We start from the raw sequence: 24,606 nt of genomic DNA, 5'->3' as shown, positions 1-24,606 counted from the left end.
TTCTAAAGACAAATATTACTTGTGCATATTATTCGGTTTAAAAAGGCTCGCTTGCGTCAAAAATAAAAGTCTACTACTGTATATTAGCGTGCACTTTTTTTTCTCACCTACTTTCGTATAAATTATAATTTTTTCGTAAATTACGCGATCGTCGCCAGACCGTGCAATTTTGCGGATTAAATCATTAAGTGAGTAATCACTGGGTAATTTTCGAGCACTTTGCGTCGCTATGAGAGAACTTAAAACGCGTCAACACGCGGCAAGCTAATACGCTATCTCTTTCCTCGCAAATTATACCTTTCATCGATGATTACTCGTGGCTAAATGCCCAATCAAAACTCGCGTTATTTTGATCTTCGAGGCAATATTCGTCCGAAAAGCTAAACTTTCACGTCGTTTCATATATCCAGAAATTGTCGAATAAATATTAATATTTCCTAACAAAAAAAAAAAGAACACGTAATTATTCAATAAATTTAATTGAAAATCCATCTATGCATAGATCAAGAATTCGCGTAGTACATAAAAATGTGAAGTTTACAAGAAACTCTGATATATAAAAGTCATAAAATCTCTCTGCGGCGAGCAATTAAATGAAATGAAGAAAGAAAACAAACAAATATGCAAACAGATTTTAATCTTACGTTTCTCGTAGCTCTTTCTTGATTCTGCCGAGATTAATGCGACTATACAACAGGCCACACAATGCAGAACGCGTCGCTCACTGGGCGAACTATTACGCGATCATTTTCCCTGCAAATTACATCCATCCCGGGTGTTGCGGTTACTCGTCGACGAACGCCCGATCAAACCTCGCATTATTCCCGTCCCCGAGTGTAATATCGTCCAAGAAACCGAACAGCGCCAGCGACGAAGAGATTGATCCTGCGGGACCGCGGGAGCAAATAGGTATTTTCCATCGTACACAACCCCCTGCCAACCCTCCTTCTCTCTCCTTCCTTTCTCCGCACCCACTTCTGTCGTAAATTCTACCCTCGCCTCGATCCGTACAGTCGATCGGAAAGTTTCTCTTTTGGGCAGCACCTCTCCAAAGAAACTCCATTTGATATATATATATATATATATATATATCTTATTATCAAACGTATGTACATATATGTACATGTATCCTATATATAAGCAGGGTGCGCATGCAGTAGTTGGCATATTTCCTGTCGGAAAATAATCATTTTTTCCCTCGGTATACATATATACGCACGAGTGTGTATACATATACATATATCTAAATGCTCTCATTAACTGCATAATTAACCTTCTCTCGCGTCGCAGCGCAGCGTATTAGATCGAATTGTGAGAGGGAAGGAAAAGGGTAGGTAATCGGGCGGCTCAATGGCGGGCGTTCCGCATTCGCGCATTCGCGCGAGCGTGCGCGCAGCCGCCAGTATGACACGCATCCACGATCACGCACACGCTTGCGCGCAACACCCACGTACGTCTACAAATACGTGTACAATCCCGGCGTATAGCTTCCTCGCGAGAAGCTTCGCCCGGCGCTAACCAACAGCCTAATAACATCGCCTTGGCCGGGTGATTGACGCGCGCGCCTGTACCGGCTAATTATCAACAACAATCAATAATGTCTTCCCCCTCTCGCGTCTCTTCACCCCCCCTGGAGAACGTCGGTTCCCGCCGCGCTCCCGTTTCCTCCTCTTCTTCCACCTCCGTCCTCGACCTTTCACGTTCTCTTTCTTTCTCCCTCGTGATCTTCGTATTCTCTCTTTCGACATGCATCCGCGAGATGAATCGAGATTAACTCTGTGAGGAGAAGAGAGGCCAGGGTGATTCGGAATAAATTTGGTCGCGGATGCGTGCCAAAAGAGATAATATGAAGGAGAGAGAGAGAAAACTTTGTGAATGTGTGTGTATATTCATTTTTTCAAGAGGATTCGCGCAGAATTTTGCTGAGATTATTAGAGTCTAAATAAATCATTCAGGGATGTGCCTGCGTGTAAAACATCTGGACATATTTGGTTTAGCAACATTGTGACAATCAGAATCTCAAAAAAAAAAAAAAATATTGTATAATGCAACGGTTTTTTGTTATGATGATGTACTTAATAGCAGAATCGAGTGAAAAAATATTAAAAGTAATTTCTACGAAAATTGTGATAATGTTCACATATGCAAAAGAACTTTGTAAAAACTGGATTTAGATAGTTTTATTTATTTATATGATGGTTTTTATCTAATTTTGAGAGTTATTAAAAAAAAATGTTATTCCAGCATTATGTCCAAATTTCTTCTACGAGAATTTAAAAAATTTTCAGAAAGTAATAAGAGGAAAATAGTTTACATGAGTATCCAGCAAATTTATTTTTAAATGTTTGTTTTATAGAAATGTTTATAATTTTCTTCCCTCTTTCCCTCCAGAAAATAGCAAATTCAACAATGTCGTTGTTTTGAATTTCTCGGTGAATTTTAATTAGCCAATCAGGATATTGCAAGACAGAAATTGCAAATGTTTGCAGATGCATCACGGTGAAAGGTTATCAGCTAATTTAATTTAGCTTTCCGGAAGGCGTACAACCATGCGTGCATGTCAAAAGTTTATTCGTATACCATGCTCAGCGTGAAATTTCAACCGACATCCGAGTATAGAAGTTGGAAATTTACACCTGGAAGTTGCGTGTCGTTATTTTCACGTAAAAACGTATCTGGGAAACTTGAAATGAGCCGCATCAAATAATTTTTAATTAATTTAGATATGTATTATTAAAAATATATATAATATACAATATAATATGAATACGCGCAGAGAGCGGGGGATTATTTTCATTCTTCATGAAATATCTAACAAATTATAAATAAATGATTGACACATCACGCGAGATGCGCTCACGCGAGCAATTGTGCATTTCGGTCCTTTATTTGTGTAATATATATATATATATATATATATATATAATATATATATATATATATATATATATATATATATATATAACATATACACATTGAAAAAATGAAAAGGGGCGGAAAATGAGCTCCGAAACACTCTCGTATTGTTTGCGCGTGCGACGATCGTTCGGATTGTACGGATATTTGCAGAAGCGGATTTCTGTGATGCGGGTAGGCGTATACACGTCTGATTCGAATAACTGGATGCCTCGTGTATATGCGCGCGGATACGTCTGTGCAATAATTGGTTTCGGTCGGGACAGAGTAACCATCGTGATTAAATCCTACGGGGCAGATGCAGCGTGGCAGGAGCGGTGGGTTGCTCTTACTACTTGCCGCTCTATTATATCGAGGGGTACATATGTGTGTATATATATATATATATGTATATATATATATGTATATACGTCGCGAACGACCTGTATTTTCGTTTAAACGCGACACTATTGTTCGAAAAATTTATCACATTACTCGGAAATTAGGATTGAGATTGAAGAACGGTCAAGTGTCGGAGTAAAGAGTCGCTTATACTACTTTTTTTTCGCGCGTTTACGCAAAAGTTATAATTCGTCAACTTTCCAAGCTGCTAAAAAAAAAAAAGAGAGAAAACGGAAAACTTATAAATCTACTCTCGTAATATTGCACTTTATATTGTATTAATAAAAAATATATTTATGTGCATTTTGCAAAAAAAATTCATCAGACAAATTTGCCAAAATGTTACTGCCAATTATTCGCCAAGCTAACTAATGCAGTTTTTATATTGTTCTTATGCATAATCAAAGTATAAAATAATTCACGACCTGTATTTTCGTTTAACCGCGACACTATTGTTCGAAAAATTTGTCACACTATTCGCAAATCAGGATTGAGATTGAGGGAAGAGGAGGAATAGTTAAGTGTCGGAGTAAAGAGTCGCTTTTACTACTTTCTTTCGCGCGTTTACGCGAAATTTATAATCTGTCAAATTTCCAAGCTGCTAAGAAAAAAGAGAAAAAAGAGAAAAAATAGAAAATTTATTTATATGCATTGTGCAAGAGAAAATTCATCGGATAAACTCGCCAAAGTATTAGTGCGAATTATTCGCCAAGCTATCTAATGCAGTTTTTATATTGCTCTTATTCTACTTAATTCATGATCAAAGTATAAAATAATTAAAACATTTTATTTTTTCTGCGTTTCTAATAGAGATATTCCGAGCAACAATTTTGTGACACAATCTCTCCGAGAAAGAGAGAGAGAGAGAGAGGGATAAACGAGACGGTCGCCGAGTATTTCGCGTTCACGAGCGACGGAGAAGATGGTATCGCGCGGATGCAAAGCGGTCCTAGTCGGTTCTAGCTACTTAAGAGATTGACACGATCAGATAGTATAATGGACGATGCGCACAGATCGGAAAGAGGAGAGAGGAGAAGAGAAAGAAAGACTCATGGTTCCCCTCCTCGAGCCGGCCACCGACTCTAATGGGCCAACACTGATCGCTGATAAATTTCAAAACGCCGTGGGGGCCCTTTGATTCTTCTAGGCAGCTTAATCGAGTTAAGGCGTCGATTGAGGAACGCGTTAGCGGCGAGTTAATGCGTTCCGCGTCGTTCTCCGGAGAATGATAGCACACGCAGAATTATGTATAAGTGAGATATAAAATGAATGAATTATCGGAGCTACGTATAATGCTTTTATATGCATATGTTGTCTTATTTTATTCTAAATATTATTAATCATACACAGTTAAAAACCATCTTCAAGAGTTGTAAAACTTATCATAATTATTTCGTAATGTAACTAAATTCTTTAGTACAATTTATGTTGATGCAGATTATTAATATTATCATTGGAACACGGTCTTCTTTAGAGTTTACATCTCGTGTAAGATATGAATGTATTTTTTTTGGTAAAAATATTAAAGCAATGTGCTAAAGTGTTCTAATTTTGACAGACAATATTTCGTTTACGATGCAATGGAATATCGATATCTGCACAAATAAATCACAGATATTTGTGTGTCCTAAAATTTTTCGTCCTTTAACGACGTTACCGTGCGAAATAGAACTTGAAAAAAATCATATCAGATATGTCAAAAGTTATGCATTGTTACGTATTCATTAAAAGCGGCTAGGCTGGTGGTTCAGTTCGTTTCCCTGTGTTTGTAATGTAAACCGCATATATCCCAAAGCGCGCGTTTAATATATTTGCGAGCAAATGTCGCGAATGATGAATTAGAGGTAAACGAATTGATTCCAACAAATATACGAGCTTTCGTATCAGTCGCGGACGATGATATCCCCGACTGCCAACCAAATTAATTAACGTCCCGTTGGCATTTGTTAAAGGAGAATCATACTTTAACGATATATAAAACGAGAAGCCGGTCAACCGCCAATCAAGTGTCAAGATGGCCGCACAAAACCGATGAATCTTTGCGCTTTTTTAGACATTCGTAATCCAATATTATTTTGCAATGACATTTTTTTTTCGAGCAGTTATCGGATCATAAGCTTATCATTAAGTCATTCAGTCAATCCGATATCTCGGGGACAACCAGCAGTTTGCAGAAACTTGAAATTTCCCCTCAATAATGTCATTATATCGCGATACGTTTCTCGCCATCGCTCATCCGCGAATTTGTAATCGCGCGAAATCGGTTAACAGTCGTTTATAAGGTAAGAGTGGACGATGCGAAAATTGATGGGCGATGCGAAAATGAAAATTGCGCGAGATCCCGAACGAATATCAGGGATAAAGGAGGACGGACGCGCGATGATTTTGTAAACGCCGCGCGGAATATGGATATTAGAGTTGTGCCGCGTATTTAATTGAATTTCCTGCCCAATATTGATACGCCCAGCGCGGTATCCATAATCAAAGACTAGATGCCCAAAATGTATTAGTATTTCGATCCGTGCTATTTTAGTTAGCTCGCCTGCGAAAAGGTGACATAATTCAAATCGTTAAATCCGCGTTACAGATAATACAGCCTCTAACGAATACGTTTTAATGTAATAGTGACATATATCACAATTCTATTTCAGCGTAAATTACAATACACTCAATTTTGCTTCATTTAAAGTGTCTTTTTTTTTTCTCAATTTCAGATTTTTAAAAATTTCAAATTTAAACAGGAAAAGCAAGGCGTTTTATTTATACAATATTTGTAATACAATTTTTTATTTCTCGAAACGGGTCAGTTGTATTTCAATTACGCCAATCCTTATCGAGACGACAATTTCTTTGCGAAACGTTACGAATTTTATAAATGTTTCTCGGACGTACGATAGAGAATTTCTTAGGAGAAAAACGATAAAGATTTCTTCATGGATACTGCTCGATATTCGATGCAGGATATACCACGCCGTCGTTTGTACTTAAGCACGGCTGTCGATTCGGAATCTAATTTCCTTGATCGGGCGTAGAAGGGAAGACGGAGGAGCGAGACAAGGAAAGACGGAGAACAGGAGAGGAAATAAGAGAAAGAGGAAAGGTATGTGCCGTCACATAGAGGGCTTAGCTCGCCGACCAAAGAGGATTACAGAATTTGTCTTCTCGTGGACCATCACCGGTGTCGTTCCTTCTTTTCCCTCCTCTCTCTCTCTCTCTCTCTCTTTTTCTCGCTTTCTCTTTCCTCTCGCTCTCTCTCCCATCCCGACTCTTTCAGTTTTTATCTCCGGAACGAAACGCAATGGCCACTTTGCGCGGCACAAAGTTTCGACGGAAATTTCTTCGTAAAAGCCACTGTCACCTGTCGCGCTCTTTAATCCGACGCACGTATCGATCCTCGGAGAGGTATCTCCGCCCGCGACGCGGTGCTCTTTTACTCGCTCGAAACACGGCGGACGAGTGTTTTTATTACCGCGTTAGAGAAACGGTAGTACTTAACGTCGGCCAATACCTCCCAGCAAATTTAATTTATTTAAAGCACTCGGATCATCGGGAGCTGTTAGTCCAGTTAATTGACGGTGGATTAATAAAGTGAGAGAGAGAGAGAGAGAGAGAGAGAGATATGAGATAGAGAGAGCATGTAAATTAGCGAACTGGTTTCTGATCGATATCTCCGGGCGAGGTTTTCCTTTATTGGCGCAAGCGAATGTAAACGGGTTATCTTTCTTCCTCTCGAATAGTCGTTACATTAAAACTCCCAAGTCTGTAATAAATTAAATTTCAGGATGACCGATGCCGATCTCTAGCAAGGATAATCGCGTTAATAAAACACACGGCGTATATGAGCAAATTATTTTGTAAGTTGGCGTAGAGGGTCTTTATAATCAGTTCTTTTTCCTTGATATTACAATACGTTTACCCATAGACATCAGTGTTTACGAGGAAGCGAAAGAACGAAAGAGAATGTGCGCTTAATCTTTGCCCTGCAAGATAGATATCGGATTTGTCGATTATTCGCATACCGGTATCGAATTATTATATCGTCGAATGCGCGTATCTCAATAAAGCTCCCAGTAAGGTTCTTAAGCTGTCATCGGGTTCTTGTCGCGAGGATAGAGTTTCCGTTCTAAACGGGTCAACGTACGCATAGTCGAGAAAATGTGCAACGAAGAACACTTGAGGAAAATTCAGTTCAGCATTTACGAAATAATGTACGTATGGAGAAAAATAAAATACCTACAATTAATATATCTAACTTTTTTTTTCAAACGCTTATCCGTAAAATATAAATTGGAAAATAGATGACACAAATCACATTTGCATTATTCTTTCTCCACTTTCAGAATGAAAAGAATAAAGACGCTCCTTTAGAATGTTTTTCTACATTTATTTAAATTTCTGGTTTTTTAATATATATTATATTCGAATTCGAAATTAGTTTCCTTGGGTCTCCAAAGCATATTTTCTAAATCCGCCACTGCGTCCAATTAATTCTCAGCATCGGACAATCTCGTCACGTTGACGTTCGTCTAATCGAGCGGCTACAACCTATCGCCAATGGCTATCTGCTTGACGGACGCTGGTTTTTCGATATTTCACGGCACGTGTCGCCCCGGTAATTCCCGGCGAAGTTGACACTGGGCAATTACATAGTAAAATTCGGAAGCGGATGTGTTAAGACGCGCGCGGGAGTATAGGGAAAGGAACGGTATTCCTTATTTTGTTTACGTGTCCTTTCGCGCGCGATTTATGGATATATGCATTCTTGACGGAGCCTCCGTTATAATAGTAATCAACGCGGGCGGCCCCTCGTTATCGTTACTAGTTAATAATTTAATTGTTCGGTGGCGTGCGCGGGCTTTATTGGGATATCTCTGCCGACATCGCGCCGTGTCGCATATACAATATATGCGCGTGTATGTACACACATGTGCGTGTCTGCTTTACGAGCCAGTCAGAAAGGTCTCTCTCGTATATACGCGTGTGATGTGCGTACACGTGTGCACGCACGCGTGCACGCACGTAAAGTGACTGACGGCTCGCACACATGCGCGCGCGCGTCCTGAATTATCCAGGCGTCAATATTAATCGTGGTAATGACGTACCGATTGCTAATCGCTGCACAAATTACGCCAATACTGCACCGCGAGCGTCTCTACTTCCTCCATGCCTACCTATGTACATATATATCCATCTCTCTCCCTCTCTCTCTGTCTTGTTCGATGTGGTACACATATATATATATTATCCCTATATATCTACGTCTATATATGCAGATTTCCGTCTCGACGTAGTCGACTATCGATCACGAGGCACTTCGACATCCGAGCGCAGTAAAATAGATTCCACGATGCTCGGTGTACGATTGATCGGCGACACCTGTGTGCCAATTACCACTCGCAAGCTTTGATCCAATGGTAATCCGGTTAAATCGGCGCGGAATGGCACGAACGCGAGTTCTCATCTCGTCCTCATGTGTGGAAAAGGAAGAGAATTGGGCGGAAAACGCACTTCCTACGTGACACTGAAATCTCGACTGGATCAATCAATCTCGCGACAATTTTTGTTGCAATCATTGTGTGCAATCTATTTAGTGACACATTTTTTGTTGCAAACATTTTTTTAAATCTTCTAAAAAATAACGTTGAGACATACATAATTTTCGTAATTAATTAATTAATCAGTCTTATTTGCCGCTTTCTGAGTAATGGTTATCTGCCTTTATTATTGTGGAAACTTGTGTCCATTTATATTGTCGCGTTTGGTGTCCGATGAGTTTTGAAAGAGTGAAATAACGCAAGAATGTTGAATTAATTAATTAATTAAATTAATTTCGATGCCGTACAATCGATTAGCGATTATTTTTTTTCTTATATATTTTCAACGTGTTTGTCTCTCTTGCGATTTGTTTGCGATCGAATTGTAAGTGCGAAATGTTTGCAGCCGAAAAACGACGGTGGTCCCAGCAATAAACGGAGTATAAAATTACACGTAATCGTCGATGCCCCTCAACCACCCTGGTTGCGCGGGTGCGTGTTGTCACGCGATCGAAATTGCTCCCCCTAACAAAGCGCTTTTACGTGCGGCGCTCTGGCCCGACGCGACGCCCTTACGTCTCTCATAGAAAGTCGGGGGGAGGGTATAGATTTTTGTGATATAGACATTACAGATGGTGCATTAAGATATTTATTGTTTGAGGTCTTAGGTATAATAAATTGATTCTACGTGAATTATTCTCTCGTTTAAAAACTACTCCGAAAATTTTAACTTTGCGAGTCTCCGTGAAAGGCATTTAATATTTATTTGGAAGGGTGGAGAATTAAATTAAAAGAAAAATAGAACAAAGGAGCGAGATTGCATGTGAGCGAGCGATATTGTTTGCTCTTTGAGATCTTTCGAATCTCGAAATAAAAAAAAATCAAATAAAGAATATACACACGTATCAAACGAATACATGTCGAGTAAACGTATAACGTTGTAAATTAATATATATATATATATATATATATATATATTGATTTATATTCCGGATATGCTTACTGCAAAATGTAGATGTTGCATTTTAAGTTGCAGTTATAAATTGATAAATGTAGGTAGATCGTATATCAGAGTCCGCGATCAGATATTAGCGTCAATTTAGCGATATAAAAGCTAGGTCGTAAATATTTCCTACAAGCTCGAATCAGATGGAGCGGTATTATTACACATACATACACGCGATAAATAATGAAATTGTGATAACGCGAGTCATGTTACCGACACAAATACGAATTTTTTTTTTCGAAGGGAGAATAGGTGAAATAACGAAATATTTATTCGTGAGATAATTGTTTGTTGCCAAAGTATTCTGAATATGCATTCGCGGGCGTAATTTATCCGAGTCTGTTTGACGGAATAATTAACACTCTTGTGTCGCAAACAGCTTTGCAAATTTATTTTGAAAAATATAATTTGATTGTTACATAATTATTCATTGACATTTTATTTCATGAAGAAGTTATTTAACTTCTTACACTTTAAAACACGATACATACTTTGTACTAATTCTATTTTATTGAAAGAGAGAAAGAGAGAGGCGAAAGACAGAACGGTGAATTGATCAAACTTTTCTAGATGAATCAATTTTGTTCTACACACGAACGATTCCGACATTATATTTATTGAAGATGGATAATATACGCACACACACACATGTTTGAGATGGTTGCGAATAATTTGTCGCGGTAATTTATCGTAATTAGCATAGATATTATCAGTCGCGCGCACGATTAATTAAAGCTCGGGGAAGATGACTTGGTATCGGGAATTGAATTAGACAGAATAATTGTGAAACTTGCGAGGCAGATGATGAAATTACGAAGCGGAAAGTTAATGACGTTAGTACGGCGTTAAAAGGAATTAGACAGACATTGGTGGGAAACTCTCGTAATATACGACGAAGAATTAATACCAAGTGTGTTAACATCGCTGTTCATATCACGTCGCGGGATTGACTTCGCGCACTGAAAGCGATTTTACATTTGTTCGACTAATACGTCGTTTAATTAGCTTACCCTGCCATTATTCATCTTACACTTTATATCGGTCGGAGCAAAAAAGCTGCATTATTTTCTTTCAATACTGTGTGTAATGATTAGACAAATTATTTGTAAAAGCAGATAATTTATTTTCGAACGGTGAGCTCTTCGATTAATTAAATAAGAAGAAAATAATTTGCGTAGCAAGATAATATTTGATTAACAGACGTATCAATGTGACGTAAAAATATTCATTAAATTACGTTCACTTTATTTTAAAAAATAATAGTTATACAGAGAAATATAATATAAAAATAAATTTTGAAAAATGTGATTCACTCTTAAAAAATGTACGAAAATACAAATATTATCTCATAATGAAAATTGATATTTATATATATCGAGAGATTATAATTTTAATTTTCTTTAAATAAAATTTGCATTATCTTAATCCTTTAAAGAAAATCAACATATTTTCCAAATATTACACATGCAAATATATATATATACATTTTTTATGTGTGTTAAAGTATATTTGCTGTATAAAATAAATATGAAAAAATCGATTGAAAAATGAATATACCGGATACGGGAATAATATGACGGCATCTGCAAATAAAGAGACATGAACCGTCTCGTTTATCTAATTTCGAAAGCAATTTATTTTGAATACGATCTGACTTTATTTTAAGAATCCAGAAGCTAAAACAAGAGGCTGACAAATACTAAAATCACAATATAACCCGGTGACACGTGTACAAATAACGCATATCGCGTCCGCGCACACGTCGCGACAACGATCGTTATTTATTCCGGCGAGTTAATTTCGATCAATCGCGGTTGCACGGTAGACAACCGATTCTCGCCGAGGATAACAGACCTGTTAGCCTCGTGTGTTAAGAGTGGTGGAGAGAAAGAAGAGGAGAAGGGGTGGAGGAACGAGGGGGGTGGAAGATGATCAGGGAGAGACAAGAAGAGAACGAGGTAGGCACGATCCATTAGTAGGCACGTCAATTCACCTCTTAAGAAGCGACTTAAAGCCGCTTCCACCTATCTCTCCTTCTCCATTTTTCTATCTTTTTTATCTCTTTCTTCCACGTTCTTTTTCATACTTATTAGTGGCGGCTGGCGCTCTCATCTTTACCTTCTTACTCTTTTCGCGCGCGCGCGCTCACGGTATCATAATTAATGATAATTCGATTAGCGGGACAAGATTGGGTCCTGGCTAAGCAGCCTCCGTCTCTTTCTTGGTACATTTCTCTCGCGGTTGGTCCTTCCACCCTCGCTCCATAGTTTTCACCGAAAACGATCAGCGTAAATCCTCGGGAATAAACGCCGACGATTAATCCTCTGTCGAACATATTAGACTTGACAGGCTTATTCGGGTTTGTTATAGTTCGGATCAGATAAGGACTTTATACATTCACTTCTTCAAATTGATGTGATTTTCTTTTATCGTGTTCACCATCAACAGGATTATATGTTGTTTTGGTTTAGGAATATTTCATAAAAATTATTTAAATAAAAAAAAAAAAATATATATATATATATATATACACTATATATATGTATATAAAATAAAACGATAAGTCTTTTGTACACCGACGTTGCACGATAATTCAGTCTCATTATTTTTTAAAGCATTAAGAATTAATCAAGACTTGCGTGCAAGCTGCTTTTACCGAATGGTAGATAATTTTATATATCGACCAAATAATATTAAATTATGTTACGTGTATATAATTTAAATATAATTTAATGTGCATTTGATTTAATTAGCATTAGCAAAAATTAATTTCATATAGATATTTCACTGAATTTCTAATGAAAATGATAATTACGCTCTCTATACAGATTATTATATTATAACAACTATTATTACGCGAGAGAGACAATATACGCACGAATAAATATGCATGATATTAAAACTTACGATACGAGCATCGCGAGAATGTCGATCTGTCGACCACGTTCGTTCTTTGTTGCGGAAATTTAAAAAAATAAAATGTGCGCTTTGACAATGTTAATTTATATCGCTTAGAAATATTATACCGAATATATAACAGTTTGCCTATTTTTTTCCCGCTCATCGTATTCACCAATAATGGCAGCGCCGGCACAAAATTGTTTTGTCGATTCCGACCCTTCCGCCGAAAGTGTTGCGTCGATAACTCGCGCTCTCTCGCCCCGCGCGCATTTTCAGAATGACACGAACGACAGTTCGCGGGCAGCGTAGGCGAGCCGCGTAGAGAGACGAGAGTGTCTCGAAACAGGAATTATCGGATATACATATATGCGCGTACGTGCGCATATATGTAATTCGGGCCGGGATCGGTTTCGATCGCTCGATTCGGCTTCGACGGCAAATTAGCGCGCGTCCGTCTCTAATATACGAAGCGAACGAGATTCCGTCGCGAGATACCAACGATTTTCCAATTATACGCTAACGTTTGCGAGACGCAGGCCAAACGCCCTCGTGAAACACGCGGAACTATACACGTGCGGCAGGTGTGCGATCCGCGCGGGAAACTGACGTCAACACGTCCTATATCCTTGCAATGATCGGACCTTAGACAATAATATTTTATCCGAGATCTCTCGACGCGTTTTACTTTAATCAGGCGCGAAGCTAATGGAATATAAAATTAGTATTTCGCAATATTATATTCCAAAATATGCGTGTCGTTCATAGCGTTGATAATGATATCGATTCTGTTTCACCCTGCGTATCTATTCGTATCGTACCGTCTAGAATTTTTATCAAAACGTTTCGTCGAAGTGTAAAACAGATATAATTATGCTGTTCTAGTTTAGAGAATTAAATGTGTTTGTGCCATCAAGTCCCAATCTTTAACTGAATTAAAGACGTTAAAAATGAATTCAAGATACGCATTTGTTCTCTTTTCTCTTTCGCATTCTCTGCATTTTAATATTGAATTAAATAATAATGAAAGAATTTAGTAAATTTCTCTATATTTTTATAGAGATTGCATTTAAATATATTAAACATTGATGATTAATATATCATATATATGTGGCCAATTGGCTTCGAAAATGTTTAGTTTATCAATCATTTAATTATTGATATATGAATCATGGATATGTAGAGAATTATTGATTCGAATTATTTCAGAGTAATGGAAATAAAATAACGATTGTGTTTTTATATTAAGATAAATTCCTATCAGCGAAAAATAGCATGAATTAAATAATAGAACACATAAATGACTTACGAAAGTGAAAAAGTAGCATGCAATGAAATTGATCTCATCAGTATATGGTAGAAAATCACGCAACAAACATGCGATTATTATCTAAAATAGCACATATTTGTATTATTAATGCGTTATTTCACTGAACCACAATATTTTATAATCGTGAAATATACATATATCTGCTATACTATAATTAATTTTTTATAAAATAATTGATATTTTTATATTACTATATTTACTAAAAATTCAAATACAATAAAAATATCTGGAGTTACAAAAACAAAACTTATTTTGTAATAAAATCTTATTTCCATGAATGTATGAATTATCGTATAAACGTATCGAAGCTTAGATATATGTAAATGAAACAATGCATTAATAATTTTACAATTGTAAAATAAATAACACACATTTTTAAGGTAGTAGATATTAAACTGACTACACTGGCTGTCTATTAGATTTGTTAAACTATATTTATTGACGTTTCGACCATACGGGCTGTGGTCCTTTTCAAAATTACAATAGAATCATTCTAGCACATTTTTAACTATACGTTTACATTAATTTACGATGAATTAATAATAGCGCTCTCTATTAATTTTATTATTAAATAATTATCGCATTATATGTGATATTAATTAATGAGCGCACCAGTTATTTTTTCGACTTCTTGTTGTTCTTGTCGCGTTCGCACTTTTCGATTGTTTTTCCTAAATCTTGTCCTCTGAATTGAGGCGGTCGCACAACTGCAGCGATAATTAATTGAAACTCGATCAAATTGCATTACTGCCCGTAACGTGACTGCCAGACAGGATGGCAAAGCTAATTCGCGGCGCTGATCGTGCCTGTCCGGCAGGAGGACAAGATTCAATGGATGGACAGTGAAATGGTTTAGTCTACTAATCGAATTAACCCGTAAATGTGAAAAAATAATCGATCTTCGTGGAAAAACTACACGCGGCCGTCGGTCCCGAATTTTATTCTCCCGTCAGGGCTATTAGTATGCTATTGATTTTTTTGTTTTGGGGCAATGATACCACGAGAGTTTCCATCTAAATGCATTTAAATGTGAGTTATCTTGTTCATTCTCTTAAGTGTGCACAAAATCGAACAATTTAAAATCGAAATTTTGTATAATTGGGAAAGATAAAAAATTAAAAAGTGTAGTAAATGAGTGATAAATGAATTATAAAATATATAATAATTCACTAATTAACAACGCAACGCGATACGGAAGGAGTGCATGATTAATGACGCGATAGTGACTAATGAATCGCAGATAGATTTGAAAGAAAATAATTGGATAGGATGGATGATTAAAATTGTATCATTATTTCGAAAGGTAGCATGAATTATTTTATAGTTTGAAAATTAATATACTTTGTGCATGTTATTTTGGAATAGAGGACATTTTGCATTAGGACGTTATTTCTACGTCGATCAATCCGACGGAACGAGAAAACGTTAAGATCTTTGCACATTCGTGTCGCGTTTGTTCGTTCGAATTGTAATAATTAAATGTAGAGGTAAACTTAAGAAACAAACACGCTGATTTAACAGTAAGAATTCTTGACCGTTCACTGAACTCAAAGATGACTGACTAGCGAGGATAAGCAGCGATATACAGCGATAACAGCGTGACCAACCATATCTAAACTATGTTGTAAACTCTGAAGTACATTTTTCCTCATTAGAAAACTAAGTGATTCGAATATTGAAATACATATACGCGTGTACGCGATAATATTCCATCTCAAATTTTGAGATAAATTTCAAGAACTCTCTCTTTCAAAGTCAATATTTTATATTTTAGTAGGTATAGTGAGATAAATTTTTAACGTAATTTTAATATGGTAATTTTAGCAGAATATACATATACTAGAAAAAAATTATTATTTTTATATTAAATAACATAGGAAATAAATAAATTTCGTAATTTTGCAGAGTTTCATTATAGTAAGATAGTAAAATATTGTATCTAAAGGAGAATATAAAAATAATGTTGCATGTTATATGTAAACATTAGTAATATAGTAATAGTGAAAGTGTGGTACCAGTATTTTCTTGCGTGTCGCGATTTGTGTCCTCCATCTCTTGATGAGTTCTTTTATGACTAGCCAATCCCAGGATCGCATCGATGCTGTGTCTCGGGGTGCTGCTGGCCGGTTTCGGTAAGACGATGTCCTGACTGTTCTGAGAAGCTGTGTCAACTAGCTGCTGAGAATCCATCGTCGGGAACTCGTACACGGGACTCCTCGCAGAGATTGCTTCGGTGCTGGATCACCCTCTTGTCTGTTAAATATTTTGTAGGTTCGCTACAGTTGAATAATCGCGCGAAACTTTTTAGCACACGTGTTCTTCACACTAAAGTACATCTCGAATAACATCGCGCACCGCTTGCTCGAGAGACTAGGGAAACCAATCAGTTCCAATAATGTTTATAAAACTGAGAGAAAACCCAGATTCAAAAAAACGTGCATGTAGGTCTAAAATCTTGGTTTCTCCACGATTGTCTTCGAATATTAAGATTACGTCAATCGGTTAACGAGATCATGTCCGCGGAATTAAATTGGATCTTCGACGTATTCACCCTGATGTGTTTGTCCATACGATACACGGAGATTCAAAACTTCATAATGAATCCTCGTCGTCACTTATCACCTCTTCACAAATCATGGCACTCTCATTAACATTTTCCGTCGACGAAACTGACTTGTCTCTTCTAACATCAGTCAATGGTAAGAGATGGATGTTCGTTGACCGAAATTTTCCCAAACGTTCATCGCCAGTCCTTAAGCCTTAATCTCCAACAGTGATACGTTTCTTCGCTACTGTTTACCGACTTGAAATCATCGAAAATCTGAAGGGTTTTTAACGGGATCCTCTTGAATGTTTGTACGTTCACTGAGATCGCCTACTTAGATCAGAGAAAAAAAGTGACAGGGTTCTCCCTGCCAATGTATCCCCCAATCTCTCGACGTCCGACCTCGTCCTCGTTCATTCACTTTCGCAGGCGTCAGATGGAATCTTCCCCGTCCGAAGCTCTTGAGCGTGCGTCGTGTCAACGAGGACTAGCCGGCCGTCGTCTCTCGGGGTGGCCTTTGTTGCAGCTGTACACAACTACTCCCGGAGAGACTACTCGCCGACGAAAGAGGTGGTCCGGGCAGCAGCCTCGCGAGGCGTGGCTCGATTCGACGAATCGGCGGGGTTGTTCGTCGAATCCGTGGCCAATCGCGACTAGGATACGGGAACATGGCGAGATCAGTGGTGCTCAAACTAGGGGTTTTCGCGGGAGCCCTCTCTCTTAGATGGGGTAGCCGCAGGGTTGAGGAGGGCGGACGGACTTCCATGACGCGTCTCGACCCCACCAGGGTAGCGCGCATGTATGTGTATGCGTCCTTGCGAATGTACTCGCGCGCACACGCGCACCACGAAGGGGTGGTTCACCTAAACAGAGGCGGATGGTACACACACGCGGCCGGAGTGGGTTGATTCTTGCGGCGGATTCTGGCATCCCCTGTAATTGCCAGAAATGAGGTAAAGCTTACCGCTTATACGCCGAGCCTCCTACGCTTCTGGATGCCCCGCAGATTCGCGGGGACCTTACGCCCTGCTTTTGTCCGCGATGCACTCTATGCACCCTCGAAAGTTTATGACGGCGTGATTCGTTTTCATTAAGGGGAAGAGATTAAAAATCGTTGACGTAACTACTGCCGACTAAGTTGACGACTTTAACTTTAACGTGTTGCAAGGATGGAAAATTCAATATTGCGTTTTTATGTTGAGTTTATCCCGTTAAGTTTCTTTCCTTTTTTTTTTTTTTTTTTAAGGAAGACCGAAGAATTTATATATATATATCGCATTCGCGCCAAGTGACCTTTTCGATAGCGTGTGGTATTCATTTCGCGGCTATTTTACCACGTTCGACAAACAAAAATATTATTCTTGCATGAACGTCATTGGGAAATTTCGCGCGATACAATGAAGTAAAGCCTCGTTTATATTTTATTGGCTGTAGTCGAAACGTTGGTGTATTTACGTAATGTCAATTTGATGATCACACACGTATATTGTAACATTTTGCGCGTGTACAATCTCGGCATCTCTCGCGCAAACGTCACAAATTGAAATAAATTGTCTCATTCTACAAGTTTAAAAACAAATATCATGTTCGCAAATAAATTCGCAATGACCATCCACCCCGGACCAACGATATATATATATGTATATATATATATTCTTTGTCAACTTTACGATTTGATTTTGTCACTTATACTGTAAGCTATCAAAAATCTTAAATCAATCCTGCGTTGCAATATTATTGTACAAAATCGCTCGTACGATCGGACGGGGATTCACTTCCGTGAAAATAGTGTTTGGAGAGAGTTTTCTTTTTTTTTACCGTTATTTCCTTCCGCAAATCCCCTTCTCCCTCCTACGAATTAGCTTCGCGACAAAGAGACGAGAAGTGGACGTTTTCCGGTTACCAGAATGGCGGATCCGGGGTTGGAAATTGTTTCTTTTTTTTTTCGTCGGCGCGCCGGCCGAAAACCGTGCGCACAAAACGAATCCCCGTTTCCCATTCCGCGTTCGATTCCGCGTATCGTCGTTACCATTTGGCGTTTTAGCCCGGGGGGAAGTGTACGCCCACAAAACCGCGCCACAAAAGATATCCGCCTGTAGCGAAACAGTAGCTACTCAAAATCGATCCGACTAAATCGAGGCAAATTATACGTTTGCGGACGAGAGAACTCGCGTTCCTCCTTCCGTTATAGAAAAAGACCCCCGCATCGCGTCGAAAATTCGCCACCGTTATAATCCGATATTGTGCGATACGCGTCGCGCCTCGCGAGAAAAAAGAATCATCGCACTCTTGGCAACGAAAATCAGTCGCAATAGGATTGATATTGCTTTTATTCGTTAGGCATGCATTTAAAGTGGCTTTTTAAAATTTCAGTTGGAAAAAATAAACATTTTAATTATCTTGTCTCTCTCTCTCTCTTATAGCATCTGTCTTTCTATAAACAAAATATTTTCTTCTTTATACAGTAAAAAAAAAAAAATAAATAAATAAATTTCTAAATATTAATAATTCTATGCATTTATATAAATGAGATAAAAGTTTTTTGTCTTAAGGGGTAAAATTCCCTCGCTTTGTTCTCATTATTTAGCTGTCATAGTTTCGAGAGAAACGAAGTATTTCAATAAATGTTCTTTAAAAATCAATAAAATAGACAGGAAGGCCGCCATTGCGGGAGATAATAAAATTGAGATGAATTTAATTGCAACAATAGCACATCCATTCACCTCGCGTTTCAAAGATCATTCGCAAGCGATATTCCCACGTGCTTTTTCGAGCGTGCATTGTACTCGTACACGCGCGCGAAACAATTTCGCCATTTTTCATCGGCGCTCAATCTCCGTTACGAATCGCGGTGGGGCGAGGAAAGCTTTTAGGTCCCGCAGAAATCAGATCACGAGTTGCATTTAACCGGATCCCACTTACCGCGATAAATATCTAACGGTGGAGGGATCGGCCCGAGTTTTGGATCGGCGCGTCCCGGCTCCGCTTTCCCGGGGCACTTAGCTCCAGTTTTAGCTAATTTCTCAGACAGCGATCTTTTAGCGAGCTCTTAAGAGGGCCCGAAGTAAAGCCAGGTAGCTGCGCGCCGTCCGTTAAACGTTTCGACTTAAATCGAGGGATGACTGACGGCTGACTAACGATTTTTTTAGAAGACAAACGGGAGCTGCGAGAAAGAAAGAGAGATTCAAATGACTATCATTTATTGAAAAGCAAGATGTTCGTAAGATTGATATGGATATGAGACAGAAAAATCAAATCACTATTTAATTAAATAATTAAATTAACATATTTAAAATTTCCAAAGTTATACGAGGATGATGATATATTCACAATAATTTGATAAGATCGAACATTTTTCAATTTTTATTTATTTTTCTATGCCTTCCAAATTTGATCTAAAGCAAATTTAAGCTTGCAAGAATCATAATAAGCTGTAATCAAAATTATATATAAATATGTTAATGAAAAATACATAATTTTCTTTCGAAAGTTTAATTGTCGAGAAACGAATAAATGAAAATACGAGATTAATATCTCTTGCAATACTTTTGATATAAATATATCGAAAATCTATTCGCGTGGAAATGAATAAACGTTCTGTTTTTCATAATTGCGTAAACTACTCAAATCTTTGAAATGTAAATATATAGCTGTCAAAAATATATATATAATTATACCCGATATTTTGAGATCATTGTAACGATAATATCTATATGAAATATACTACATTCCTTATAGAATAAAAGGAATTCGATACCACCTCAAAGCGACGTTTCAAACTATATAAACTCGCTATTCTCCTCCTATCATCCACGGTCCATCGAAAGTGGATCGGGCCGAAATTATCGTAAATTCGGTTTCTGTGTATATCCAGATTTCCCTATTCGATACTCCTCGACTGTGTCATTGTAGCGCGTCCTTAGATCCGTCATCGGTTCCTATCGTTCGTTCACAATGGCGCGTGTCCGGCCGTCAAAAAGAGCAGCATGCGCGCTTCTTTCGAGGAGAACTGTTTGCAAATCTGACGCGAGCCACAAAGGGAGGACCGCTCCCATTCTTGTGCCTTCGCGAGAGTGCAGCTGCCCACACAGGGCAGGACCCGCCGATGATCGAGATAAGTCTAATTTCGTTTCGGCGGTCCCCGAAAATCCGCTCCAATTTTCTCTCCCGAATCCTCCCTTCCTTTTTTCCCGGAGACTTTCTCCTTCGAAGAGGTGCGAATCAAGACGTACGGAGCGGGATAAAAGACGGGATTCCAAGGAGAGCGTGCACGCTCCGTTTCTGGAGCGAGACTCCCAACTCGAGAGATTCATTGGATTTCTGCTACGAGAGAGAGAAGCTTGTTTGGGTCCCCGGGTTCTCGCGTAGCTGTTTTCGTTACCATTGTAAAGCGGTCAGACGGATTTCACGACAGGTTTTGGGAAAACTCGCAGCGGGTGGCGCTCTTTGAGGTCGGATCTGCGGATTTCTATCGTCTGATCCGTTGTGTACAACGAGTATACAAGTGAAATACTCCACGAGGATTTGTTCGTTCGCTCGTGCAGCCTCGCGAGAAAGAGGAAGCGGCGACGTTTCGCGAAGCGCACCGAGAATCTGAATGAAGTGAAATTTTCTCGCGGGCGGAGAAATACGTGATAACTAAAATTGTGCACGCGTCATATGACGAACCGTTAGAATATATTCGAGGATGTTTTTCCTTCTCCGTCAAGTAGATTTCGTAACGCATATACGAACGCATTGACATTTTTATCAATGAATAAACTTTTCCACCCCCGTGTAAAACACCAAAATTACCGCATAGTGTGCGACAAGAAAATGTTATTTCCAGCCACGATGAGAACCGCTGGGACTGCATATCCAGAGAGCAAATTACGTTTGCAGCCCACAGGACAGAGTAGCGCATCCTCCCTCTGTCCCTCTCTTTGCAGAGCGCATTTGCTCCATCCGACCTTCGCTTTCCTCTCTCTCTCTCTCTCTCTCTCTGTTCAATTTTGCTTCCTCTGCTTTCCAGCTCTTTCTCTTCCCTCTCTCTCTCTCTCTCTCTCTCTCTACCCAGATTCCTCCCGCTCTCCACCCTGGCGGCTTCGCCGTGGTACTCCAGCTTAATTAACTGTGTATACACTGCAGTCAACTCCTACCGTTGTCTTGCTCCCGCCAATTGGAGCTCGGGCCCGAGTCCTCTCGTGCCTCCACACGCCCGCAACGCCGACACACGCCGGGGGTATCCTCCGTTTAATTCTCGCGGCATGATTTCATCAAGTCAACCATCTCTGTGCCGTCTCGCTCGCTCCTTCTCTCTCTCTCTCTCTCTCTCTCTTTCTCTCTCGTTCTCTTTCTCTCCGTTTCTCGCACTCGTGCAGTAACTTCTCATTTTAGAAGCACCTCACGGCCTTCACCGCCGTGACGAAGATTATCGTTACCGTAACGAGATAATCCAGTGTGCAATTTAGCGTCGATTATTGTACATTTTATCGGCTCGCACGTGAATTAATATCTCACGAACCGTCGGAATGAGGAGAGAACGTAGGAGGACGAGTTGCGTCGAGTCTAAAAGAGAGATTTCTTTTTTTTTTTTTTTTTTTTACTAGCTCTTGTATAAATGATATATACGAGTCTCATTGGTTGGGCCGCGTGTTCTTTTGTACGTCGAATTAACAGATTCACGAGTGGAGAAGTAGAGTGTGTGTGTGTGTTTGAATTTTCAGCCAGCGCGGGATGTGAATTGGAATTGCGAAATTCATTGAATAAAGCCTCTACATTTCTCATTAGAATCGTCTATATAGATCAAAGCTCTTCGTTATTTTCAATTAAACAGTGGCGGATTTATGGATAAGCGGTCTAAGCTTTACGGTCTATATTATATGAAAGAGAGCTCTCGAATCCTACGGATTTCCTACATATTCGCATTTATTTTCTAAAAAATTTCTCTGTCATTATCACAAAGAGTCTTTATAAATAGCGCGGGAAATGCTCTCGCAACCGAGAAAGTAAAAGAACGGATCAAGGGCAGAAAAATAAAGTATTAATCCAACTCTGACATTTAACTTTACTCTCTTTGTGGGACGTACAATTCGCTCGGTATACGAGAACTAATTACAGTAGCATATAAATATACATGGCGTATATAATGCGGCGCGATTTTAAAGACATTACCCAGAATTTAATCATTATTCTTTAACTATAATATCGTTTGATTTTACGTTCCGATTTTTCTCAGATAGACACGAATATTTATATATCGCGTATCGATACAAACAGGGGTTCGAATAAAAAACAAAAAAGAAAAAGAAAAAAAAAAAACAGATTCGCGATGCGTCTCTCCAGGATGACGCGTGGGCGGCTATTTCGGCTAACTCTGCGTCAAACTGCGAAGCAACGCGGAATAAACGAGCGTTAAACGACGTAGAAGCCAACCACGTTGCTTCTGCGCTATGAGTCTCCATGAAAGCGCGGCTCGAAATCTCTTCGACGCCGGCGTCGCTCGCGTCCCCTACCCCCCGTTTTCCGCCCCCCCTTCCACCCCCTCCTGTCGTTTCGTCGCGATGAAGACGGGGGAGGACGCGCGCGCGGGAGGGTGGAGGATTTGGCGTGTACAAAAAGCACAAAATTAAATTTCGCTCCCCTCGCGCACGCAATATACGAGCCTTGGTTATACGACGGTTTGGATGGGGGACGTGAGGTCTCTCTCTCCAATGGCGTTTAGCGGTACGTTAACTATCATTCGGTCTCGCCCTGGGGCCAATTCGCTAACCCGTGTTTACCGATGCCCAGGGCGCTGTTAAATAAACTACGGGGACCGTGGATCCTGGGGGTCAGGCGGCCGTACGCGCGATTAAAAGCGTATAGCCGTCGAGAGACGCGGGGTTGTTTCGAGAAAGCGACACGAGTTCGAAGATCGAGGGAATGATTTAGATTCGCGACGGAGGATCCGAGATCCACGAAGGTTCCAACTTTTCGGAAAGCTCATTCCGAGATTCGGTTCGAACGCATAAAATTAGCTAGCAAAAAATAAAATTGTTTACTTATCTCTCTAAATTTCTCGGAGTGAGAACTGAACAGTCTTATTCCAAAAGAGTGGAATTCTACTCCAAAAGAGTGTAATGAGATCTCACTCTTTTGGAGTAAAATTCCACTCTTTTGGAATGAGATTGTTCAACTTTTACTCCAAGAAATTTAGAGAGTATTAAATACCTATTTGTTGTCGTAGCTTGTACTATCTATAGCGCATGTGAACAGAAGTAAAAAGTGAAAGAGTGAAGATTGTTGGATATAGAGAAGTCTAAGGGCGCGTTATCAGATTTAAAATCGATTACGACAATCGATTACAACGCGGGGTTTCGAGAAAGCGACACGAGTTCGAAGATCGAGGGAATTATTTAGACTCGCGACGGAGGACCCGAGATCCACAAAGGTTCCAACTTTTCGGAGAGCTCATTCCGAGATTCGGTTCGAACGCATAAAATTAGCTAGCAAAAAATAAAATTGTTTACACCTTATTATCTCTCTAAATTTCTCGGAGTGAGAACTGAACAGTCTTACTCCAAAAGAGTGGAATTCTACTCCAAAAGAGTGCGATGGGATCTCACTCTTTTGGAGTAAAATTCCACTCTTTTGGAATTTAATACTCTCTCAGGTATTTAATACTCTCTAAATTTCTTGGAGTAAAAGTTGAACAATCTCATTCCAAAAAAGTGGAATTTTACTCATTCAAAACAACCTCATTGAGATCCCACTCTTTTGGAGTAAAATTCCACTTTTTTGGAATGAGGTTGTTCAAATTTCACTCCAAAAAATTTAAAGAGTATTAAATACCTATTTTTTGTCGTAGCTTGTATTATTTATAGCGCATGTGAACAGAAGTAAAAAGTGAAACGTGTATACGTAGGTTTGCCCCGGCAAGATTGTCGGATATAGAGAAGTCTAAGGGCGCGTTATCAGATTTAAAATCGATTACGACAATCCTTTATCATAAAATCGGATCGCTGCAGATGGACCA

General features: G+C 39.1%; 1 protein-coding gene across 2 annotated transcripts in view; it reads right to left on the bottom strand.

Moving 5' to 3' along the window:
- The window catches only part of LOC114929195 (retina and anterior neural fold homeobox protein 2), a 47,077-nt gene extending 29,943 nt beyond the window's left edge, over positions 1-17,134 (bottom strand). For both annotated transcript variants that reach the window (XM_029300639.2, XM_029300640.2), the window contains exon 1: positions 16,081-17,134. In XM_029300639.2, the coding sequence (XP_029156472.1) occupies positions 16,081-16,255 (175 nt within the window). In that variant the 5' untranslated portion in view covers positions 16,256-17,134. The remainder of the gene's footprint in view (positions 1-16,080) is intronic.
- Positions 17,135-24,606: the final 7,472 nt, after the last annotated feature.

The sequence above is a fragment of the Nylanderia fulva genome, unplaced genomic scaffold, assembly GCF_048542155.1.
Source record: "Nylanderia fulva isolate GAGA-0341 unplaced genomic scaffold, ASM4854215v1 Scaffold14, whole genome shotgun sequence".
NCBI classification, from domain to species: Eukaryota; Metazoa; Arthropoda; class Insecta; order Hymenoptera; family Formicidae; genus Nylanderia; species Nylanderia fulva.
This window is presented reverse-complemented; position numbering and strand designations above follow the sequence as displayed.